The sequence below is a fragment of the Vidua macroura genome, chromosome 18, assembly GCF_024509145.1.
Source record: "Vidua macroura isolate BioBank_ID:100142 chromosome 18, ASM2450914v1, whole genome shotgun sequence".
Lineage (NCBI taxonomy): Eukaryota > Metazoa > Chordata > Aves > Passeriformes > Viduidae > Vidua > Vidua macroura.
Window position 1 is genome coordinate 9,819,604 of NC_071588.1, and position 23,831 is coordinate 9,843,434.

Below are 23,831 nucleotides of genomic sequence, written 5' to 3' on the forward strand. Positions count from 1 at the left end.
CTCTTTTATGTCGGGTCTGGTTTCTGGTGATTAAATTTCTCTCTTCTGTGGACTGAACCTCGGGATAACTGATTAATAACATGCCACTTGGCGCCAACACGGGGTCTCGAGGCCTTTAATCGGCAAGATGCACAAGAGAACAGAGAGAAACACAGAGCAGGACAAAACTCCACCGACTATTTCAGCCTGCTGCTCTCTGCCTCGGCGGATTTTTTTTCCCTCCCCCTCATCTTTTCAGTATTTCCTGCTAAACTCGTAAACTTTATTTGATTTACAGCTATTTCATGAACCTGCTTAAACTAACATGTGTTCCGTCTTGTCCGACTGAATCATAAAAACAATCTTGGATCCAAACGAGATTTTTTTTTTTTTTTTAAGGAAGAAACAAGTTATTAATGACAGAAAATAGACATTGTCTTGAACGGCGACTCCTCGGGCCCCCGGAGTGGGGAGGTTGGTGGCTCCTGTGCCCGCAGCCTGTGGGGGGACCCGGGCTCGGCTCCGCCGGTCCCACCCGGGCTCCGAGGGAACTTTTTTTGCGCAGAGATTCGAGCCCTCCTTTCCCCTCAAAAGAATTTTTCGTTGGAAATGAACGATTTTCAACCCAAAATGAGCTGGTAAAAGCATCAACCCACGGCCCCTGTGGTGGCAGCCTGGCAGACACACACGGGGCAGGTAAACACGCCTGGCTGCCCCCCAAAAATCCCAGGCAGGAACGAAACGAGCTCCTAAAATTTTCTCCAGTGGGGTGAAAGCAGGAATTTTTTTGGGCGCAAAACCACAGGACAGAGAAGCACGTATCAGCAGGAACTGCTGATACCCATGGAACATGTGTAAATCTATAGGATTGTATGGGTGGAAGCACACGCGGGCTTATTAAAAAATCAGGTTTACCACACCGAGTACCGACACCACCCAAATATTCAGCCCCGATTCCCACTTCTGTTTGTGTGGAAAAGCTCTCCAGGGAAGATACCTGCTACCCTCAGATTAACTCCCTGACACTTCGGGAAGCAGGATGGGACATCCCACTGCTCCCAGATACCGCTGATAACCCGCGGGGCTCTGCCTCACCAAAATTCGATTTCTCTTCTGCACTCGGGTAGCTCAGGGCCCTGAAGTTGCAGTCTGGGACCTCACCCAGCCCTGGAACAAGAGGGGAAATGCTAATTTTTTTTATTTTCTATTCCTCCTGTGATCATTTAACGTTTTCTGAACACGCACGCAAAAGAAATCTCAACAACTCTTTGGGTTATTGATATAATCTGAGTTTTTCCTGCAGAGATAAAAATGGATTTTAGGATGTCCATGATACCCGTCCAAGGCCGAGTTAACGCAATTCCCGTGCTGGGGGCCCACAGCCTCCCTCCCACCTCCCTGGGAGCGTCTCCTGCTCCCAAAATTCGTGGATAGCCGGGAATACAAAGGATAATCTGGATATCAGAGAGCGGCCGCGCTGCGCTGTCGCTCGGCGTTATTTAGGGCAGGGGAAGAAAAGCGACCAGGGGCGAGAAAAGGGGGGGAGAAACGGAAAATGGGGAAGCAAAGAGGAGAGAGGGCTTGGAAAAGAGGAAAGAGGGAAAGAAAAATGACCTGGGGAGAAAGGGAGGAAGAAAAGAAAAGAGGATGAGGGAACTGGGGGTGCCCGGGGGGTCCCCCCCGCCCAGGGCTCCTCTCCCCGGGAGAGCCGGGCTCCGGGGGAGGGCGAGGGAAGGGAGCAACATTCGCAGGTGATGCTTTGAGGCCTTTTATCGGTGCCTGCTTCAAACCCTGCGGGATCGGGCTCCTCCTGCCACCCCCGCCTGCCCTTCAAGGTCACGGCAGGATCGCTCTCAGGGAGAGGCACGGGGCGCTGAGGATTTTCCCTTTTTGCCCCCATTTCTTTTCTTCCCAGGGAGCGAAGAGAGCGAAGGCCTTATCAGCTTTTATTTTCTCCTCGGGGCTGAGATAAGGCCCTGACTGACGCCCTGCTTGGGCAGAGCAGATCAGCCCGGCCGTGCCCCTCTCCGCTGGGGGCATCGGGGTGGATCGGGAATGGAGCGGGGACCCCACGGGCACCCCGTGCCCAAAAATCACCCATGATAAGGGGAGCAAAGAGAAATGCAGCCTAATTTCCTCTTTTCCTGGGCAACACTGGGCAAAAATTGGGGAGGGGGTGGTGGACCCCTGTCTCCCCGGACTCTCCTCCCCGAGAGATGCCTTTTGGAGGGAACAGCGAAAAGAGAATGGATCCCTTCTGCTCCATTAGGGATTAATTCGGGGATCCTCACGCTCTGCTCGGCATCCAGGAGGAAAAGGGATCTTCACCCCCACGCGTGGGAGGCGCGGAAGGGCAGCGCCGTGCCCGTGCCACGCCAAGCCCTGCCTCTGCCCTGCTTCTTTTTCATTTTCGTCACTATTTTAAAGCCTGCAGCTCGCCTGGGAAATTAATGGGCTCAGGGAGGGGAAAAGGGTTTTAATTGCAAACTTTTTTTTTTTTTTTTTTGTCTTTAAGGTAGCCAGAAGGGTGGGAAAAAAAAAACCCAACAAACCGACAAAAAACCAAATCCCAAAGAACCGAAACCACAAACTTAAAAAAAAAAAAAACAAAACAAAACAAAACGCTATTCACTTATAATTAAAAAAAAAAGAAACAAAAAAATAAAAAAGCTCGAGCCAGATATCTCCCCTCGAAGGCTCGTCTAAAGCAATTCTCCAGCACTAAATGCAGGATTTTGTAATGGAAATAATGACACGACAGAACTGTATTGGCGGGACTTTGACACAAATATTTTGTTGATACCAACTCTCAGATCAATGCAGTCAGTCCCTGCCCCCATGACTGAGGGGAAAGAAAATAGGAAGCAATTGGGAGAAAAAAACCTAACACATATAAAAAAACTCCCAATAAGTGAATGGACAAAAATGCTTCCAGAGAGGAGGATTGTTTTAAACACTTGCTTGCTCCCAGGTGCGTATTTCGCCAAAGCGAAAAGCGGCCAACAAAAGGGAAATAAAAGCAAAGAGAGAACTGGTCCGAGAGGGGAAGTAAATTATCTAAAAATGGAAAGGAAAAATAATAATCCCTGCTAGGAGGGAGCTGATTTTCTCTGAAAATATGGGAAGGAGGAAAAAAAAAAAAAAAAGAGCGTTGGGAAGCCACAAGTGCTGATGTCTCTGTATTTTACAAGCCGGGCGGCCGCGCTGCCCCGTCCCTGGGCAGGGTGGCCGCCGAGGAGCCGCGAGAGAAATGCAAAAGCCTCTTCGACTTGGTTAAGCCGACCCAAAAAGTGATTTTCAAGGGGTGTGGAGGGCGGGCGGGGGGAGAGCGAGTTCACGCTCGGCACTATTTCTTACTGCTGACACCTCGACCCCACTGCGAGCCAGCACCCCGGCCATCCCCCTCCCTGCGGCTGGCCGGGGAAATCCCGCAAGGAGAGAGCTCCGGGCCAGGGACACCCTGCAGCGGCAGCGGGAGGGCGCGGGGGCCGTGCGGGGCTCCGGCCATGCGGGGCCCTAACGCCGGGGCTCCCCGCGGCCCGAGGCGCCGGGGCCGGGCGCTGCGGCCGGGGCTGCCCGGGCCGGGTCCTGCGCGCCCGAGGAGCTGAAAAACCGGGATCGAGCCTGGCAGGGCTGCGCGGAACTCGCGGGGGGACAGCCACGCACCCGCCACCCCCACGGAGGTAAGTGCCCCACGGTGTTTGGGGCCGTGGCTGCTGCAGAATGCGGGCGGGGGATTTGTATTTCTGGATAATATATAAATATAAAGATATATAGGGAGAGTGTGGTGCATAGGCGGTGCATCCACGCCGATCCACTCGCCCGCCTTCTGCTGGTGCGCAGGTTTGCGCCCACTCCCACTGAGCTGTGAGGAGGGTGGGGGCAGATTAAGGCTCGTGTGCACCCAAAAATGCGTCTTTAAGGCCCGGGTAAAACGTAAATATCCATATAAAACCAATAGCGGATGGGCAGGGATGGCTTGAGCTGGCGGAAACGCTGTTGGGCAAGTGTTTGTGAAGACCTCATCACCTGCACATCCACACACGCGATTTTTGTGCGGTGCCTGTGGGTATTTCCGTGCACAAACAGCCACGTTTATTCACGAGGAACTCCTGGAGCTCAGCACTCGCGCGGTTGCACTGCACGTTTAGTCTAAAGATACCAAATAAATAATATATGGACTACATGGGATATAAAAATCGCTTAAAGCTTGAGCGAAGAGGCATCGTGTGTGGGGGCGTGCTTGCAAACGGGGTGTCCGCACTCCTGCAGGCACATCTGTACTTAAATACATGTATTTACGTGTATCTTCATCTGCATTCCTGCGTGCGCTGCTTCTCCGAGCCCTCACCCTCCCCGCTCCCGGCTGGGTCTCCCATTCCCATTCCCCGGCAGCCCCGAGGCCGAGAGCGAGCGCTCCCCGGGCGGGCAGCGGGAAGCGATTCCCGTCCCGCGGCTCCGCGGCCTCGGGGGCTGGGGGGGACCTCAAGGGACACCAGGAGAGGATGCCGGCTGCGGGGGAGAAAGTTTTAGTTCTCATTTTGGGTGAGGCCCTGTCCTGCTCCGCTGCCAGCACTTTGGGCGGTCGGTGCCAGCCGGAGAACCATCCTCGGTGGGTTTTTTCCCTTCTCTCAGGGTTTTTTTTTTCCCTCCATCCCGGACATTTGGGAGGACTCCGAGCTGACAAGCACGGCCAGATCCAGCAAATGGGGCGCATCAGGGTTAAGGGGGCCTTTTCCTCGCTTTTTTTTTTTTTTCCTCCGTCCTTGCTGGTGCTTTTCCCGCGGGCCTGGTTCCCCGCAGCCCGCAGAGCTCGGCCCGGGGAGCTCAGGGCAGAGCAGGCAGGGCTGGGGGTGCGGGGGGTGCTGCCTCAGCCCCTCGGCCCGAGCAGGGCTGCGGTGCCCGCTGGGAACTCACCTTGGCAGCCTTCAGCTCCCGCACGTCTCCTCGCTCTTCCTTAGGTGCTGCTCTTTATTTCCTCGCTCCCTGTTTCTCCTCCTCTCTTTTTCTGTTGGAGGAAAAAACGCTTTAGCACCTTTTTATCTATATGTGTGCGTGCATTTTTTCCTTTTATTTTTTTCATTTTCTTTTTTTCTTTTTTTTTTAATTTTTTTTTTTTTAATTTTGAGTGATATCTTCCTGCTGCGACCGCGTGTGCATCCCAAAATTCCTCCAGGTTAAGGGAGAGCTGGGACACGGGGCAGCGCCAGCGGCATCTCTGCAGCCACTGGCTGCACTTGGAGGGATCTGGAGAGTTTTGATTTTTTTTTTCTCCCTTGTCAATCTCATTTGGCAAATAATCTCCTGGACTTACTACTTTTTTTTTTTTTCCTTTTCTTTTTTTCCCTATATTTTTTTTATTTAATCAGAGCAAATAATTGGTTCCCGAAGCACACTTGAATCCGTGCAAATAACCAGGTTATCATTTACTATATATAGCCCAGCGTGCTTGCTTCCAGAGGCGCCTGAGCGTTCATTGGACAAGTTTCCTGCTCACCCTCACAGAATTATTTGTTTGGAAAAAGAAATTCAGCTGAATAATGCCAATCCCGTTGGGTTATTTAACTTGTGGTGAAGAGGGAGTTTTGCTTCTGCTTTCCCCCTTTTCTGCTCCGAGGACGAGAGGGTTTCCCTGACGTTTCCAGAGGCTCCGTGCCTGCTCGTGTATGATATAAAACCCCTCGCACCCGCGTGTCTAAGTCCGCCTTGTGAATATCTATATTTATATATATAAACATACATCATATAGAGGTCGCACGCACCTAGCCACGGTTGGGGTTTTTTTGGTTTTTTTTTTTTTTGCATTTCACCAAATGGATTTCTTTTGGGGAAAAAAAAAAAAAAGCGCAGGAATCTCCCTGATCGAGCTTTAAAAAGAGGAGAATAATACAAATTAACCTTCCATTACTGCTGCAGTCAACCATGACAGAATAGGCCAGTTGCGTGGTTGGTGACGTCTCCGTGTCCTATAGGAGCAAAGCTCGTGAGATAGCAGCTATCGCCTTGAACTCTCTTTATTTTATCGGAGTATGGCTGGTAATAAACAGTAATATTTAATTTGTCTGAGACCACAAACCAGCTTCGAGCTGGAAGGCTCCTCGCCTTGCCCTTCCAGTCCTGGGGGAGCCTGAATTTGCCGTCCTTTTTTTCCCCAGCTGCTTTTTTTTTTTTTTTTTTTTTTTTTTCTTTCCCTCCTTGTCCACTCCTCCCCCCCCCAACCTGCAGACGGAAATAAATTCGATTTATTTGCATCGTTTTCAACTTGTCTTCAAGGTGTTTGAGAGCTAGTTTGGCACTGGAGAGGTGAGTGCTTTTCTAGGCAGCGGCCGTGCTCGGGTTCGCTCTTCCGAACTTCAGGATTTTCACTTCTCCCTTTCTTTCCGCCGAGGGGAGGGAAGCTCTTGCTCTCTGCGAGAAACCTTTCTCCTCGTTGCTTTTGCTTCTTTTTAAAGGAAAAGCCCCTCTCCTTTCGGGGATGCTCGCAGCACACGTGCGGCGCGGGGCCGGCCGCACTCCCCGCGGGCTGCCGCGGCTTCCCCGCACCGCCGTGCCCGCCTGCTTCGGCTGCTTTTCCCACCTTCCCCCCGGATTTGCACCTTTCGGAGCAGAGCCCAGGCCAGGGGAAGGGCTCCGCGGAGGGGCCGCTGCCCGCTCGCCCCAGGCCGGGGCCGCTCCTGCGGCCGCCGCCTTCCCCGCGGGGGAACGAGCGCCCGCCTTGCTGCCTCGTTTATTTGTGTTTGGAAGGGCTCCACGGCTCCTTTCCCCTCGAAAAATAATGAAATATGGGACAAGCTTCGCTCTGTTTGTTTAAGTAGCATTCTCTGGCTTATTCTCTGCGGCTACAAGTGCAGTTATTTTACTATTCTTATTTGCAAGCGTTTACTGTTGGCTGTTTCTTCTCAAGTAGCTGTTGGGACTGGCGTGCACATGGGAAGGGTTTGGGAGATGCCAAACTACACCCGCAGACGCGCCCCCTCCCCAAGAGCCTCTCGCCCCCAGACTTTCCCCTTCCTCACCTCAAACTTTCAGAGGGCTCCGGTGTTATCGCTCCCTGCGAGAGCTGGGAGCGAGGGTGGATTTGCTGAAAACTTCCTCGAAACGCCAAAAAAAAAAAAAAAAAAAAAGAAAAAAAAATTTACTGAGAGGCAGAAAAGAGTGAGGGATTTTTTTTTTTTTTTTTTTTGGATGGGTGGGGGGACGGGACAGAGCGGCGAGCAGAGGGTGGGGGCAGCAGGAGGAGGAGGAGGAGGGTGGGCAGAGCAGATCTGAACCATGCCATTTATTCCGAGTCTTATCAAAAATCCGCCTCGCCAATCTGGTTCTCTTCAGCCTGCAGAATGCGACAGGGAGGCTGTTTACCCTGCGCTGACCTATTCAACTTTACCCTCCCAATAATACATTAAAAAAAAAAAAAAAAAAAAAAAGAGAGAGAGCGAAGGAAGATGCAGATAAACCCCCAGCCCCTCTCCTCGCTGACGGCTTGATTATTTGAGCTCCGGGGGGCTGCGGCCCTCGGCCGTGGCAGCGCGGCGAGGGGCGAGGAAGAGGATGGGAAAGGGCAGGGGAAGGAGCCTGGCTGCGGCCACAAGCGGCGACAAGGGCCACAGCCCCGCGCGCACGGCCCGGGGCCTTCGCTCCCACTCCACCGCGTGTTTTGGGGGGTTGTACTCATTAGGAAAATCTATTTTAGGGCAACACCTCGCACCCCCCAATAAAAGGCCTCTGTGAGCACCAGCAAATTTAGAGCTGGGTTTAAATCCACACCTCTGGGCTGCCTGTGAGGGCGGGAGGGGGGAACCGGGGGTGGTGCGAGCTTAGCGGAGCCAGCGATTTATTTAGGGGTGGGGGGGGGCAGGATATTCCCAGACGCTGAATTTTCTCTTTGGTTGGGAGAGATGGATGGAGGAGGGAGGGAGGGAAGGAGGGAGGGAGCGGGGAAGGAGGTAAAGGAGAGGGGGAGGGTTGCTGGGGAGTTTGATGATTGTCTTTGTGCCTTGTTCTTGTTTGCCGGCCAGAAAAATAGGCTGGAAAAGGAGGTTTGGGGGGGAGGGGGCGGGAGGGAGGGCTGTGGGAGAGGGAGTCTCTCCGGAGCAGGATCCCAGCTGGTTGGGCAGTGGGTCCCGGCACTTGGCGAGCGGAGCTGGACGAGCCCACGTCACCTCCGCGCTCCGCTCGGCTCCTCCGCGCTCCGCGCCCGGCTCCGCGCGCAGCGGCAGCGCCGCGAACCTGCCCGGAGGAGCGGGGCTTACCAGCCGGCCGAAACTTTTTTCTTCTTCTTCTTTTTTTTTCCGAGAGGGTGCTGTTTTCTTTTTCCGCTCTTTCGCCCTCTCGCGCTCTCTCTCTCTCTTTTTTTTTTTTTTTTTTTAATTACTATTTTTAATTTTTAAATTATTTTTAGCCGGGCTGCGACAAGAGTGGGCTGGGGAGAACTGCATCAGATCAGGCTGAGAAAAGGGTGGGGGTGGGGGCTTTATCTTGGTCTCAGGATCCTTTCTAGTGCGTCTGACAACCTGGAAGTGTTTGGAGAGAGCAGGAGAGAGAGAGAGAGAGAGAGAGAGAGAGAAGCAGGCTTGCATTGGATAGATTTTTTTCTTCCAGGCTGGGTTTTCACATGCTGATCCGCAAATATAAATAAATAAAAGGAAATATGCACACGAGAAGCCTGATCCCATTGTAATTTCCATTGCAAACGGGGGAAATAGAGCCACACATTATATATGTGGAGATGCATTGATTGCATGGAACTCAACGAGCAAGGTAACGGCTCTTCCATTGCCATGTCTGTCCGTCGGGGTCTGTCCTCTGTGTGTGCGGGTGCGTGAGCGAGAGGGAGCGGCTGCCCGCGGGCACCGCGAGCTGCGAGGCCCCGGGAGCCGCGGGGAGCGGAGCAGCGAGCGGGGGCTGCTCCGCCCGGCGCTCCCTCTGCGGCTGGGGGGGCCCGCGGAGAAGCCGGAACAAAAGCAGAGGGTGGCGATTGGATTTTTATTTCATTTTTATTCCCCCCCCCTTGTGTTTTTTCCTCCCGCAAAGCCACTCGGCGCTACTTTAGCAAAGCGAGATGCATTTTTCATCCAGCCACCGCGGCCTGGTTCTGTCAAGCTCCATTTCTTCTCAGAAGCTCTTTTAAGGGGAAAAAAAAAAAAAAAAAGAAATTAGAAGCCACGGATCGCCAAATGCTTTTAGTTGTGGGGTTATTTTTTGTCGTCACACCCTCTGTTTTTAAAATTATGATTATTTTTATATCTGCTTAATTATGTCTGGGCGCGGGGAGCATCGAGGAGGCTTTGCTGGGCTGGGCTGCGCTGCCGTGGCTGGGTCCTTCTTTGTTTTAATAAACATGCTTTAGGGTTTTTTATTATTATTTTCCCTCGCTCTACCCCCTAGCCTTGCCAGCTCTAGGGGAATCATAGCTGCAAGCTGGAGGGAAATCGATTTAAAAATGCATAAGCGGCACTTCCCAAGGAGAAAAAAAAAAAAAAAAAACCCAAACAAACAAGACACCACAACAGTCCAGGAGGGAAAAAAAAAAAAATTAAAAAAAAAAAAAAAAAAAAAAAAGGAGGAGGAGGGGAAGAGAAAAGCCTTAAATGGTCCCTGGAGCTGCGGCTCTGCCCCCACGGGCTGGGCCCGGGCCCGGCGCAGCGGCTCCCGCAGCGCCCCGCGCACTTTCCGCGCTCGCAGCGCTTTCGCTTCGCCCTTGGGTCTGTGGCGGGTGCGCGCTGGGAAAAAAAAAACCTTTGGGAAGAGACGGAAGGAGGGAGGGATCGCGCACGGGCCGCGTCTGCACGAGCTGCAGCTCCAGAGGTGCGGAGCTGGAGTCCCCTCGCTTTTTGTCCTTTTAAATGATATATCCGTCCCTGTGTGCTTACCCACCACTAGCGGGGAAGATCATTTTCTCCCCCCTCCCTTCCACTCCCAGTTTTCCTTCGCTTTTAAAGGAGAATTGCCTTTTTCTCGCTCTTTCTGCTTGATTTTGAACAGCTTTCAAATGTCGTTGCAGGGCGAAGAACTCATTTAAAAACATTCTCATGTATTTAAAGCAAATATTGCCTCCATATGGTTGGCCTTTCAAAACTGAATCCCCTTCTTTGAAACATATTTTTAAAGCTGCTAAAACTCCGAACTCCTTAAGAACAATAAAAACCTAACAGATAATTCAATGGCTTTTATCTTTTTTGGGGTGTTTTTTTTTTTGGGTTTTTTTGTTTTTTGTTTTTTGGTTTTTTTTTTGGTTTTTTTTTTGTGTTGTTATGAAACTTTTACCATTCCTGATAGAGCCTTTAAAGATAAGTCAAAATACAGTTTTAAAACTCACTGCGGTTACTCACATCAGATATAAAGCATGTAATTTTAAATCTCGTTTTCTCTGCTGATGCAGTTTTATCCTAAATGTTATGGCTTAGCTCATTCCAGTCCCAATTCCACCCCTCGTTCACCAGCCCGAGTCCTCGTTCCTCGTTACCTCGCACAGCGTTTGTCCGACTGATTTATTTGCATTTTATATTGTAATTTTCTCGTCCATCCTTTGCTTTTCTTGTAACTGCCCGGGATAAGAGAAGAACAGGCTTTTAAATTTTTTCCTGTTTTATAAGAGGTGCAAAAAGTTGAATTTTCCTTGGGAATTGGGTGCCAGAAGTGGCCTCGTGTGTCAGTGGTGTTTTCCTGCTCCAAACCGGAGCGGGGTGAAAGCTTCCACTTCCCTGGGAGGAAAGTTGGGACTTTAAACCCCCTGGGCCGCAGCGAGCCGGGAGGAATTGGAGGTGGCCAAGCCTCGGGGGAGGCTCTGGAGCCCCCACCTCGAACCCCCCGACCTCCAGAGTCATTTGTGCCATGAGCTGCTCGTTCCACAGCCCCTCGGCTGCCAGGCAGCCCTAAAACGCGCTGTTTACCTTTTCCAAAAGATGCATTCAATAATACCGCCTCCCCCTTCCCCTCCCTCTCCACCCCCCCGAGCCCCCCCCCCCCAATCCTATCATCCCTTGCGGGCTGCGATAATAAATAAAAGTCTTTATTTCTCCCTCTCCCAAAGTTAAAGGGCCTTGCTCCCTCCCTGGGCAGCTGGAAGTGAGTGTTGGGATGGTCGGGGCAGCCCCGGCCGGCGCTGCGCTCGCTCGGAGCCACCCCGCTCGATAAATATCTATATTTTATTAAACGTCAGCATTGACTTGTGCGTCTCTTATCTCTGCTCTCTCCCGATGTGTGCCTGCAGTGGGGGATTCGGCGAAGGAAGCTCGTAACATGGCGGATAGCGAGGAAGGCTTCGGGCTGCCCAGCACGCCGGCGGATTCGGAGGCCAAGGAGCTCCAGGCCGAGGGCAAGCAGGACACGCAGCTGGGGGCCACCAGCAAGTCGCCCACCTCACCCCAAGCAGCCTTCACGCAGCAGGTAAGCACCCACGCTCCTCTCCTTCCACCCCGTCCCTCTCTCGTTCGGTCCTTTCCCCCTTGTCTCCACGGTTTGCCCCCGGCCCAGCTGCGTGGTTGGGTTATTTCAGGCCCCACGCGAGGGCAAAGCCTCACCTGGCCGTGGGCCTCGTCCTGCTTTTGTGCTATTTGAGGTCGTGCTCGAGCGCCAAAGCTGCGGGGATATGCCCGTGAGAGTTTTTGGGGGAGCAGGACCCCAAATAACAGCGAGGGGAACCCGCCCTGCAGTGGCAACCCCACACCCACGCCCGTGTGGGCAAATGCACGGGCGAGCACCCAGAGAGCGGAGATACCTTTATATTTATGTATAAATGTATGTATTTAGTGCCTATCCACATCTGTGCACCCCTTGGACACCCAGGCGGGCACAGCTGCGCCCCGCACGCCCAGCGGGCACTCAGCGCAGGCTGAGTCACGCGTGGGCACCCCCAGAGCGACACTTGGGGTGTCCCTCATCCCCTCCCTCAGCCCTCGCCCCCCTGGCGCTGCGTGTGCCGGGACACGCGTGGGCTCCGTGCGGGATCTCGGTGCTCCGAGCCGTCCCTCGGCTTCTCCCCGTGCTGGGAGCTCCCGGTGCTGGACCGGCCCCGCCGGCTCGGGCAGCCCTGCGAGCGGAGGGGAGAAATGCGGGGAAAGGAGATTTTACACCGTCGTGCCGACTGTGGGGTCCCCCCGCGGAGCCCCCTTATCCCCTGGCAGGTCCCCCCGATGGACCCCGCTGCCCACGGGGTGAAGCAGAAGGCTCGGTGGGCAACGGGACGGGCACTGGGGGGCTCGGGGCCACCGGGGTGTTTGGAAAGCGACCCCCGAAGTTTGACCGGGCTTTTTTAGCGAGCGGGAGAAGCGCTTGCTTTGGCCGGGGGTGTCCCCTGTGCCTCCCAGCCCGCGTGGAGGGATGTGCTGTCCCCGCGGTGGCATCTGCCCCAACCGCAGGGCTCGCAGCTCTTGGGTGGGAAAGAGAAAATCAGGGGGCGAGGGGGGCAGGGTGACACCCCACGCCGCTCTAGCCTGTAGAGCGCAGCCGGGGGTGTAAATCACTCGTGGGACGGTGTAAATCTCCTCCGCTTGGCTCTGGGAGCAGCTGGGCCAGAGCAGCGGGGGACTTCTCTGGGAGGATGCGGTTGGAGCCGGCTCCGGGGGCTCTCTCCCATCGCCTCCCCGCCCCAGGAGCCCCGCGGCCCGCAGGACCCCGCTCCGGGCCTGCCCTAAGCAGCAGCACCGCGCTCCGGCCTGGAAACCCCCTCTGGCCGGCTTGGCGGCAGGGTTATCCCGGGAATGCCCCGAGCTCCGGCCCGCAGAGCCCGGCCCTTCCCCTGCGAGCTCCCCCCGGGGCTGTCCCCGCTCCCCCCGGGGCTGTCCCCACTCCCCCCGGGGCTGTCCCCGCTCCCCCCGGGGCTGTCCCCGCTCCCCTCGGGGCTGTCCCCGCTCCCCCCGGGGCTGTCCCCGCGGCTCTCGGGGCTGTCCCCGCGGCTCTCGGGGCTGACGCTCTGTGCCTCCCCGCTCCGCAGGGCATGGAGGGCATCAAGGTGTTTTTGCACGAACGCGAGCTGTGGCTGAAGTTCCACGAAGTGGGCACGGAGATGATCATAACAAAGGCCGGGAGGTAAGAGCAGGGGGGCTCCGCGGTCCCCTCCGTGTTTGCGGGGACGGGGGGACACACCCGCCTGGATGGGGGGCACCGGACACCTCCCTGGCACGGGGACAGTGACAGCTCTCGTGTCCGAGCCCTCGTGTGTGTGTGTGCCACTGCCCGGCCGTGGAGAGGCGGCAGAAATTGTTTCTTCTGGCTTCTTTCTTAGCCAGACCAGTTGGATCATTAATTCCGACTTCAGGCCTTTGGAAACTTTCCAGGCGAGCGCGAGTTGCAACCACTTGGCCAAAAAGCAAACTTTGTTTAGAGCAGCTCGGTGGGCCATTATTATTATTATTATTATTATTATTATTATTATTATTATTATTATTGGAGGATTTTGGCTCTTCTGATCCCCTCCCCCCGAAGTTTTATGCCGTTTTACAGAGTTTTTAATTTATTTTTGCTCACTCTGGAGCGAATATTCCCATCTCAGCCAGTTCGCTCCTTTTAAAAGTCTAGGCGGTCTTAAGCTACTGTTTATAGAGAGATAACAAAGCTGTTTAGATGCAGAGATAGATGCGTCCGCAAATAAATATCATGTGGGTGTATTTCTATGCGGGTGTTTATCTGCGTGGGTGTGCGGGAAAATATGCAGCCTTGCAAATCCAACTTTATTGGGGTTCTAATCGATTCCATGACCGGCTGTGTAAACCTGACCCGCAGATATTTCTATGTGGACGCAGGCATTTTTGAGGGGATTTAACATTATCCTGGATATTAATGTGGTGGAGGGTTGTTAAATTGAAGAGTGGCCAGCGAGATGCAGTAAAAAAGTCTCTCCAGTCCTATCAACAAATTGGGGGCAGCCCCAGGGAGGATTTTTCGTTGTGATTTTCAATTAGAATGCTTGGAGAAAAAGGGAAAAAGCCTCCACCTGTAGGAATAGTTTTAGATTGTAGAGACACAATCAACAAGGCAGAATCAAACTTTCATTTTGCTCTGTCAGCTGGAATTTGTTGTGGTCTTCCAAAATTTGCTTGAAGAGGAAGGAGGAAAATAAGTATCGAGCTGGTTGGATAAAGTTTTAGCGAATAGATCTCGCCTTCCCCTTGAACCTCGCTGCTGCAAAAATGGATTTGAAAGGGGTTTGTGGCCAAGGGGACATGGGATGATGTCGGTGTAAGGATCTCCTGAAAAAAAAAACCCGGTTCACAGGGAGAAAAAAAAAAAAAAAAAGAAAAAAAAAAAAAAAGAAAAAAGAAATCAACTCTCGAAGGGAGACAGAAACCACCTTGCAGAAATTTCAAACAAAAATCCCTGTGGCCAGAGATTTCATCTGGAGAGCAATAAAAGAGACATTTACAGGGCAGGGCTCGAGGGGGGATGCGGGCAAGGTTTCCTTTTTTATGCCATTGCCCGTGGTTCTGGTTGAAGTCCCTGGTCCTGGTGCTCAGGTGTTTTCGATGGAGTTACGGATCAATCTCCAGCTGGAATTTGGTTTCTTCCTTCTTAAAACTTAAAGTTCAACACCCGCGTCCTTCGCTGGGCGCTTTTCACCCCCCTTCAACTTTTTAGAAGCGAATTAAAGCCCAGGCCAGGTGCCCCACGGCAGCGATAAGATCCCGAGCCTCGGAGAAGAGCGCGGTATTTTTAGAGGTGTGGGACTTTTTTTTTGGGGGTATTTTTTTTTTTGTTGTTTATGCGTGTTTTAAGTCCAGGGCTCCATTTTCATCTGCTTTATTTTTAAATATTTGGAAAGCTCGAACTAAAATAACAGCAGTGGTTTAAGTGCCTGCCTTGCAGTAATGGAAAATATTTCGAAAAGCCCCTGCCTTGTGTGTATCCGAGGGTTTCCAAGGATTTGTCAGGTGTGTTTGCTGCTCTCTCGGGGTGACCGCACGGCTGTTCACGGATTTTCTCTTACACCTGAGTGCGTGAAGGGTTTTTGCTCCGTATCTGTCCCTAGAACCTCAAGGTGTTCATATAAATGTATTTTAAAATGTTTATATTTCTATATACGTAGTATATGAGAATGTATTTCTATAAACATATACATTTATAGAAAGATTATATAAATATAATTTTATAGGAGTATCTATATTATAACTTTTATTTAAAAACTTTTATTTTTTGGCAAATTTCCTCTCCTGTTCCAGCGGTTTATGGAGGGAAGGAAGTAACTTGCTTCCAAAAGTTCTCACGCTCGGATTTGTTTAAAAAAAAAGGAGATTCCAAACTTTGGCGAAAGAAATAATTAGTAAAAATACCAACAGATGAGCAGACGCACGAGGTGGTGAATAAACAAACCCGCCAGCTTCGAAATTCTGATTTTGCTTTGATAAAACACCCGGTTCGCCTCGGATGGAACCCAGCAGCACCCAAACTTGTCCCACATCCCAAGGGGACGATGGGGAGGATCCGCCTGGGAACGTGGTTTAACCCTTTGGTTAAATGTTCCCCCCACGGTGTCTCCTCCTCGCACACACACGAAACCACCCTGGGAAACTTTCTCTGCTTTTATGCTTTTATTTATTTATTTTTTCAACAGGCGAATGTTCCCCAGTTACAAAGTGAAGGTCACTGGACTCAATCCAAAAACGAAGTACATCCTGTTGATGGATATTGTACCCGCGGATGACCACAGATACAAATTCGCGGATAATAAATGGTAGGCACGCGTGGGGGAGAGGGACGAGACCTCTGGGCTGCCCGGGTGGGAGAAATCCTTCAATCAGCGGCTCGTCCTTCTTTTTCCATGCAAAATCTTGGGCTGCAGGAGTTTCACCTGGGCGTAGTGAGGTGTTCCCACAGCCCCTGGGAGAGAAATGCGTCCGAAAAAAAGGAAAAACCGCAGGATTTCTGTCGCAATTAACGAATCTTGTTTGACGATGACATTATTTGCTATTGTGGAGCTGACGGTTTAATTATATTAAGGAAGGGAATATCTCCGGGCAGGAAAATCTTTAAGGATCGGTTCTTTACTCCTGGCCGTTAATTGTGGAAAGGGGGAAGGATGGGGTTAAACGGGCGAGAGCCATCTCCGACGGGAAAGGTGCCAAAGAGCTCAGCAATTCCCCGAGCCAGCCGTGCTGGAAATGCCTTTTCTCCCCGGCACGGGGTACCTGGGTGGGAGGGGACGGACGGGGAGCAGCAGCCCACGGGAGGAACCCCAGGAAGGGACGGACGGGGAGCAGGAGCTCCAGGAAAGGACAGAGGGGGAGCAGGAGCCCCAAGGGGGGAAGGACGGGGAGCAGAAGCTCGAGGAAAGGACGGACGGGGGAGTAGGAACCTCAGGAAGGGATGGATGGGGTGCAGGAGCCCACGGGAGGGGACGGACGGGGAGTAGGAAACCCAGGAAGAGATGGATGGGGAGTAGGAGCTCCAGGAAAGGATGGACGGGGAGTAGGAACTCCGGGAAGGGATGGATCGGGTGCAGAAACCTCAGGAAGGGATGGAATGGGGTGCAGGAGCTCCAGGAAAGGACGGACAGGGAGTAGGAACCCCGGGAAAGGATGGATGGGGAGTAGGAGCTCCAGGAAAGGACGGACAGGGAGTAGGAACCCCAGGAAGGGATGGACGGGGTGCAGGAACCCCAGGAAGGGATGGATGGGGGTGCAGGAGCTCTAGGAAAGGACGGACGGGGAGTAGGAACCCCGGGAAGGGATGGATGGGGTGCAGAAACCCCAGGAAGGGATGGATGGGGTGCAGGAGCCCACGGGAGAGGACGGAATTCAAAACTTTGAATTCCCACGGGCCGTCCGCACGTGGCCGCAGCTCAGCCCCGTGTCCCCACGCAGGTCGGTGACAGGCAAGGCGGAGCCGGCCATGCCCGGCAGGCTGTACGTGCACCCCGACTCCCCGGCTACCGGCGCGCACTGGATGAGGCAGCTGGTTTCCTTCCAGAAGCTCAAACTCACCAACAACCACCTGGATCCCTTCGGACATGTAAGTACCGGGGCTGGGACAAGGGCACCGGTGTCCCCTGCCACCGAGGTGGTGCCGGTGTCACCCACCCTCAAATCCAGGTGTTGTTTTCACCCCTGAGAGAGCGGGATGAACGCCACTGAGGAACCCCCAGAAACAGAAGCATAAACCTTAAAGCCGGGTTATTTCATGGGAATTGATGACAGACCCCCGGGGCCTGGAGTTGGCGAGTGGGTGAAACTCTCCTGGCTCGACTGAGTACTTGGGCACCCTGATTTTAATCGCATGGGGAGTCCCCAGTCGTTAAAATCCGCTCGCTGCCTCCGGGAATTTGCCTAACAGGTAAAATCAATCAGGCATAATTAGCGGAGGAAATAGGACCTTAAATGCTGTGGATCCCCCGATCAGGGGAAAAAAAAAAAAAAAAAAAAAAAAAAAAAAAAAAGTAACAATAATTAAAGACAATTAGAGAAATTGAAGTCCCGCTAGAAGTTCTTGGGCATTAAAAAGGTCTTTGCAAGACTCGTGGGGCCGTGAAAATTTGTGTGAATTCTGCAGCCAGGAACAGCCCTCCTTCGAAGGTCTCCAAAGATGCGAGTTCCTCTGAGCAAATATATATGTGCATGTATGAATAAAAAAAAAAGTATATATATATATAAAAATATATATAATTGAATGAATATGTGACTCCAGATCCCGCCAGCCCTTTCCAAGAGTGGATTTTTCTCCAGTCTCGTTTCAACACTTCAGTTTCATTTTTTCCAAGCTGGTTTTTTTTTCTTTTCTTCGCTTTTTAATGATAAATTTTGTGCTATTAAATCCTCGCCCACGTGGTAGCCAAGAAGTGAGAGGGCTTTAGGGGAGAGGAGCCAGCGGAGTCCCCAGCCCACCGCAATGCTGAGCATCATTTACAAGCTCTCCTTTGCACCTCCATTTGCGGGGGTTGATTTCCTTTTTCTTTTTATAATTCGGATTTTGTTTTAATTCTAATAGAGCTGGTGCAGAAGGGGTTTGCAAGGGCTGCTTCCCAGGGACCAGGACCTTTCCTGCGGGAGGAGGGAGGGGAGCAGCGCAGCCGGGGGAACCCATCCCACCCCCGGGGTGCTTTTGGGGACAAGGGGGGGATCCGGCCCGGGGGAAAGGGGCCAGGCATCCCCGCTGGGAACAGGCGGCTCTGGGGAAAAAGTCCCTCCAAACAAACCGAAGACGCTGAGGGGACAATAAGGGACTTCAGAGGAGGAGCTGCGCCAGGAGCCTCTCAATTAGAGTCGCTGTAATGAAATTAAAAACCATTAGATCGTTCACCGTTGATGTCTACGACTTTCCTGGATGTCAAAGCAATTTGCTTAAACCCCCGGGACGGGGGAGGCGGCGGCGGGACGCGCTGCGTCTCGCTGTCGCCAGGGTCCGGCAGTCATTATCGGGCCCGAGCGGCCCCCCGCCGCCCCCCATCCTCCCCCGAGATTAACCCGGTACCGAGCAGGGCCCGCTTTTTATCTGGAACACCGCCACAGCCCCTCCCGGCTCCGCCACCGTCCTCTGCGGGTGGCTGGCGGGAGGGATGGCCCTAAACCCCCCGATCCCTCCAGCTCTCTTCCCTCACCCTTTCTTCACTCTTTACCCGCCCGGGATGGGATGGGGGGGTGTGGGGATGGCCCCATTTGCCCCCAGCACGTGTTGGGGGAGCAGCTCTGCCCCCTCAGGGGTTTGTGTGGATGGAGGGGGGCTGGGGAGCGGGGAGCAGGTGAGGAAGCACCTTTGACAGCACGTCCCGGCCCTGCTGGGCTCCCGGGCGAGTTTCTGGAGAGATCCGTGCCCCTACCCTAGCAGCTCAATCTGCCCTTCGAAGGGGCTCCTGAAAAGGGCAAATAATTGGGGAAGGGGCTGCGGGTTCCTGCTGGTGTGTGCCTTCTCCTCCCCTGGAAGGGGGGAATGCGCCGTGCTGTGTCCCCTCCATTCCCACGGGATGTCCTCTCCTTCTCCCTTGCCCAGATCATCCTGAACTCCATGCACAAATACCAGCCCCGGCTTCACATCGTGAAAGCGGACGAGAACAACGGCTTCGGCTCCAAGAACACCGCCTTCTGCACCCACGTCTTCCCGGAGACCGCCTTCATCGCCGTCACCTCCTACCAAAACCACAAGGTGAGGGGCTGGGCCGGCCCCCGGCCCGGCAAACCGCATCCCGCTCCTTCCCTCTTCCCGCTGCTCTTCCTGAGAAACTCAGCCCCTCTTCCCTCCCTACTTCTTCTTTCCCCCCTTCTTTTTCTTTCCCCCTTTTCTTTCTACTCCTTCCTTCTCCTTTTTTCTTTCTGTCCTTCTTCTTTCCCCCTCCTTTTCCCTCTTCTCCACTTCCTTGTCCCCTTCCTTTTCTTCTCCTTGTCCTCTTCTCCTTTCTTCTCTCCTCTCCCCGTCCTTTTCCTTCCTTCTCCTTTCTCTTCCCCTTTCTTTCCGCTCCTTGTCCCCTTCTTTTTCCTCTCCTTGTCTCCTTGTCCTTTCTTCTTGTCCTTTCCTCTCCCTTGCCCATTTTCTTCCTCCCTTCTCGCTCCTCTCCCTTCCCCTTTCCTCTCTCACATCCCCATCCCATCCCCTCTGTTATTCCTGGCCACACAAAGCCCCCAAAGCCAGGCTCGGGGCGAGCCGGGGAGGGGGAATGAGCTCACCAGGATGCTTTGCTCACATGGAGACGACCAACCGAGGAAGTTTGCTTTATCTTCCCCCCTCCCCATGGGTCAAAGGCTCCTAATCTGGAGGAGGGAGCCGGGCGCTCCCCTCCGCGGCCGGGCGCTGATAACCCGGCTGCCCACGGGGGGCTGCGGGCTTGGCAGCCGGGGGGCCCGGGCAGGAAAGGGAGGCTCAGCTCCCGCCATCAGGCAAACAAAGCACGAAAATGACGGGCTGGGTTTGTCCTCTGCTGGAGTAGGAAAGGGTTGGGTGGAATAAGGGTTTTCTTGGCGTGCTGTCGCTGCCCCTCTGCGAGGAGCCCGCTGCTCCTGCTCCTTCCCTGCTTGGGTTTGGGCTTCCCCACCCAGCAGGGAGGAGGAGGAAGGCTGAGTGTTGAAGGCAGGGTGCTTCTCCACAGATGAATCAGGGATGTCTTTCACCAACTGTCCCTTGCCACAGCCCCATGAAAACTCTATTTTTTTCAGCAAAAAAGCAAACTCCTCTCTTAATCACACACAAAGCACTTACTATAAACTTGTACTTACAGGCAGGTAGGATGGCTCCTTTGTACCCGATAGAATAATTGTTTCTCAAGCAGAGAAAAGTAATTTAGCACCCCAAAGAAATCCTGGATGCTTTCCTGGAAATGCAGGTTCCTAAACCTGTGTGAAATGATTGCATTTCCTCCATCCATCAGCTGACCAGCACGATGCAGAGAGCAGAGCTGGGCTGCAGAAGAAAGAGTGTTCCACCATAACTAGGGAGAAAGGAAAATACTTCCCTGCCCTTTAAAATAGGAGCTGCTGGCACGGCCAGGACAAGCAAACCGAATCCAAATTGAGTCCTTGCCAAATTATGCCTTAAATTATAACTCCACTGTGGATGCTATAAAATCAAGTTTAACTTCTGCTTGATGGATTTGCAGAAAGAATATAATATTAATAGAAGTGGGAGTTAATAAAACAGGACACACTGCCTGCTTTAAAGGCATTTCCCGAGCAGAAAACAGACGTGAATGGAACTGCTCTCCTTTGAAGAAAAATGGGGCTGGTTTATAGGAAAAGAAATGATCATGCAAATAAAACGAAAGCAAAGCAGGAACATGTAAGTACAGTAGTTTGGGAAAACTGCCATGCTAGGAGGAGCAGGAATATTTGATTGTAAATCAGCAACATCTGTGTGATAAGAAATGACATCTGTGTATCTGACACAGGCAGGAATCCCCACAGACACACCAGGACACATTTTACACACCCCTGACACGTTTTACAGACTCTGACATCCCTCTGCCCCCTGACACACACATTGCTCCCCGTGCTGCTTGGAATCAGGGGGGAACAGGGGAAGAGTGGCTGTAGCCCCAAGATAAAATCCCAGTTGGGAAAGATAGAGCCTTAAAAATAAAGCAGGGGATGATCTTCCCTAAATGGCATCTCCCTGCAGGGAAGGGAATAAAGCTTGTAGCTCACCCCAGTGCAGATGGGGAATGATATTGGGGTTGCTGAGGAGAAACATCTTCCAGCTGAGGTGGGTGAAACTGAGTTGGGCTCTTTTCCACCAGCTGAAACCTGAGCTCAGCTTTCACAGCTGAGAGGTTGCTTGGAAAATCAGATTTTCCTCTTGCAACGCAGGCTGCATTTCCCCAGCCATAAAGGATGGCAGCCCCCCGACGCGTGGGGCATCCCCAGCTCTTGCTGTCAGTGCACTGCTGACTTTTTCCCATTTCTCTCTCACCTTCACCCCTCACCTGCAGCTCATCCCTCATGCAATCTTTCCCATCCACCCCACCCAGCCTCTGACATATTTTACACAGAGTTTTATACACCCATGTATTTTACACACACACACAAATTCATCCCTGCATGGGGTTTAGGTTTCAAGAGCTGTATTATAGCTGAATTCTATTACAGAATGAATTGTGTGACTCACCCCAAAATGCATTTGAGTCCATGCTTACACAGCTTATAGAAATACCTGCCTGCTTCCAGATAGGTCAATTTATTCCAAGAGCACAGCTGCAATCCCAGCACAGGGCTTGTGCTTATTTCCCCTGGTATTTTAGACAGCCTGAAAAGATATTTAAGCACCCTGGGATCTCCCTCTCCTCAGCCCTACTCCCCAAAAAGAGGCTTAAGCTATGAGGAGAGTTTTGGTGAAGTTCTCAGGGTGGTTGTCAGCAGCTCCATTGCTCACCTCCCCCCTCTCTGCTACCCTTAAAAACACCCCAGAAATATCGAGGTGTTAAAAAAGGTCACATGCACATTTCATTTCCTTGCCATTTACACAATGGGTGCTTGCAATCAGGTTGATTCCCAAATATTAACTTCCCCTGCAGTTAAGCACCATTTTGCTGTGGCTTAAATCATTGTGTTACTGGCTCGTATTTATTAGGTATGAGCTCTCTGCTTAGGACCAGGAAATGAACCTAATAGACAGAAATAATTAAGGTTCTGCCCTCACGAGGGTTCTTTCAAAAGCAAGAATTCACAACAATTATTCTCATTAATTTTTACAACCTACTTTCCCCCTTAGCTGGACTTGGGCTTTATATTGGTTCCCCCCCCCTCAGGATATCCGGTTTTATGCTGATTTTTTTTCCCCCACCCTAAGTTATTTAACATTCTTGGTAGTCAAAATTCTTTTAAGGAAACGTTAGCCCCGGGTGGGATGTTACAGGCACCCAGAAATGCTGTGTGCACCAGGGAGGGGCGGGGCAGGGCATGGCCAAAGACTGGATTCACTGCCAGATATCTGCTGGGATTTCTGAATACCGAGCTTCATCCTTCCCCTAAAAAGACCCAGCGCTAAAATCGTGCTGGTGAGTCAGCTGATGCTTCATTCTGGGAGTTCTGGAGAGCTGCCTGTCCCCCCTGAGCATGTGGCTTCTTGTCACTGTCTTTGAGGGCTGGAGGTGGGCAGGTCCTCGGGTGTGGGGTGTTTTCTCCTGAGAGCTCCATTTTCCTTGTCTTAGGTTGCAGGTGGCCACCTCCACCACTTCAGCAGAGGCCACCAGTGTGGTGGCCAGCCTGGCATCTCATGGGATTCCCCTGTGCAGCCCCCAAGCTCTCCCTGCCCCTCCTGGGGCCATTGTCCCTGTGTTTCTCCATCTGGTTGGCAAGAGGGGACAGCCCCTCTCCTTGCCCAGGGCAGGCTCTTCTCCAAAGAGGGGACCCCAGGTGCTGGGAGAGACAGAGCTCCCTGGGGCTAAGCAAGGTGAGACCAAGTAGCTCCTCCTCATCACCAGACCTGGTGGCTTCTGTGCAGCCCTGGGGCACCTGAGGATGGCAGGGAGCTGCTGCTCTCTCCCTGACCCTCTCTGGGGCTCCTCATGATCCTTACTGCTGTTCCAGGCCTTGGTGGGACAGCGCTTCCTTCCAGAGGTCCTGTGCCCTTCACAGCTCTGGCTGACACAGCCTTGTCTCCCTCTGTCCCCAGTCTTGTCCCTGCTCCCTGCCAGCCCTGGGATGGGGTGCTCAGCCAGCCCCAAGCCCCTGGACCCTTTTGGACCTCAGAGCAGCCCCTCTCCTCAAGCTTGGCCAAGACTCCCTCTGGATGCAGCATCCATCCTGCCTGCAGACTCATCTCCTTCCCCCAAAACCCTGCCAAGTCTCTCTGCCCACCCTTGGTCCTTGTGCCCCAGTTCAGGCAGCAGCCTCCCCAGTGAGCCCCTGTCTCACCCCAGTACCCCCAAGCAGCCCCCCAGTGCCTCCCATTTCCTTCACTGCCCTCGGGCTCAGCATCTTCTCCCCTCTGCCAGCAGCTCCTCCCCTCCCTTCTCCCGCGCTCCGAGGAGCTCCCATCCAGCTCCTCTGCTTGGCCCAGATGTCCCTGGGCTCAGCAGGCACCTTGTCTTCATCTCTTTCTCTCCTTCCCACTCCTCTGCTTTGGCTTCCTCCTCCACCCTGCCTTGGTTGCCACCTGAGAGCCCGAAAGAAACAGCCTGTGTGCTCTCCAGCGCCAGGGGAGCCTCCTGTGGCTCCCAGCACGGCCAGCTCCAGCGGTGCCACAGCTGCTCCTGGTCCCTCTCTGCCACCCTGAGCAGGGCCACGGCCACCTGCAGCCAGGGAGACACGGATCCCCACGGGGAGGGGAGCTCCAGGAGTGCTCTGCACCTCTCAAGGGTGATCACCTGCACCTCTTCATCACTAAATGGTGATTTCCACCCCCCCCCCCAATCAGTTTTAAGTTCTCCAAGTAAACCTGAGTGAGAACTCAGAAATTAAGGATCCACATTCCTTGCAGAACATTCCTTTTCCAGAATGCCCGAC

The 23,831-nt window shown here is 53.0% G+C and overlaps 1 protein-coding gene across 1 annotated transcript in view; it reads left to right on the forward strand.

Moving 5' to 3' along the window:
- Positions 1–8,696: 8,696 nt before the first annotated feature.
- TBX5 (T-box transcription factor 5) overlaps positions 8,697–23,831 on the forward strand; it is a 38,000-nt gene continuing 22,865 nt past the window's right edge. The window contains exons 1-6 of the mRNA XM_053994014.1: positions 8,697–8,736; positions 11,189–11,364; positions 12,911–13,005; positions 15,524–15,643; positions 16,773–16,920; positions 18,892–19,044. Of these exons, the coding sequence (XP_053849989.1) occupies positions 8,697–8,736; positions 11,189–11,364; positions 12,911–13,005; positions 15,524–15,643; positions 16,773–16,920; positions 18,892–19,044 (732 nt within the window). The remainder of the gene's footprint in view (positions 8,737–11,188; positions 11,365–12,910; positions 13,006–15,523; positions 15,644–16,772; positions 16,921–18,891; positions 19,045–23,831) is intronic.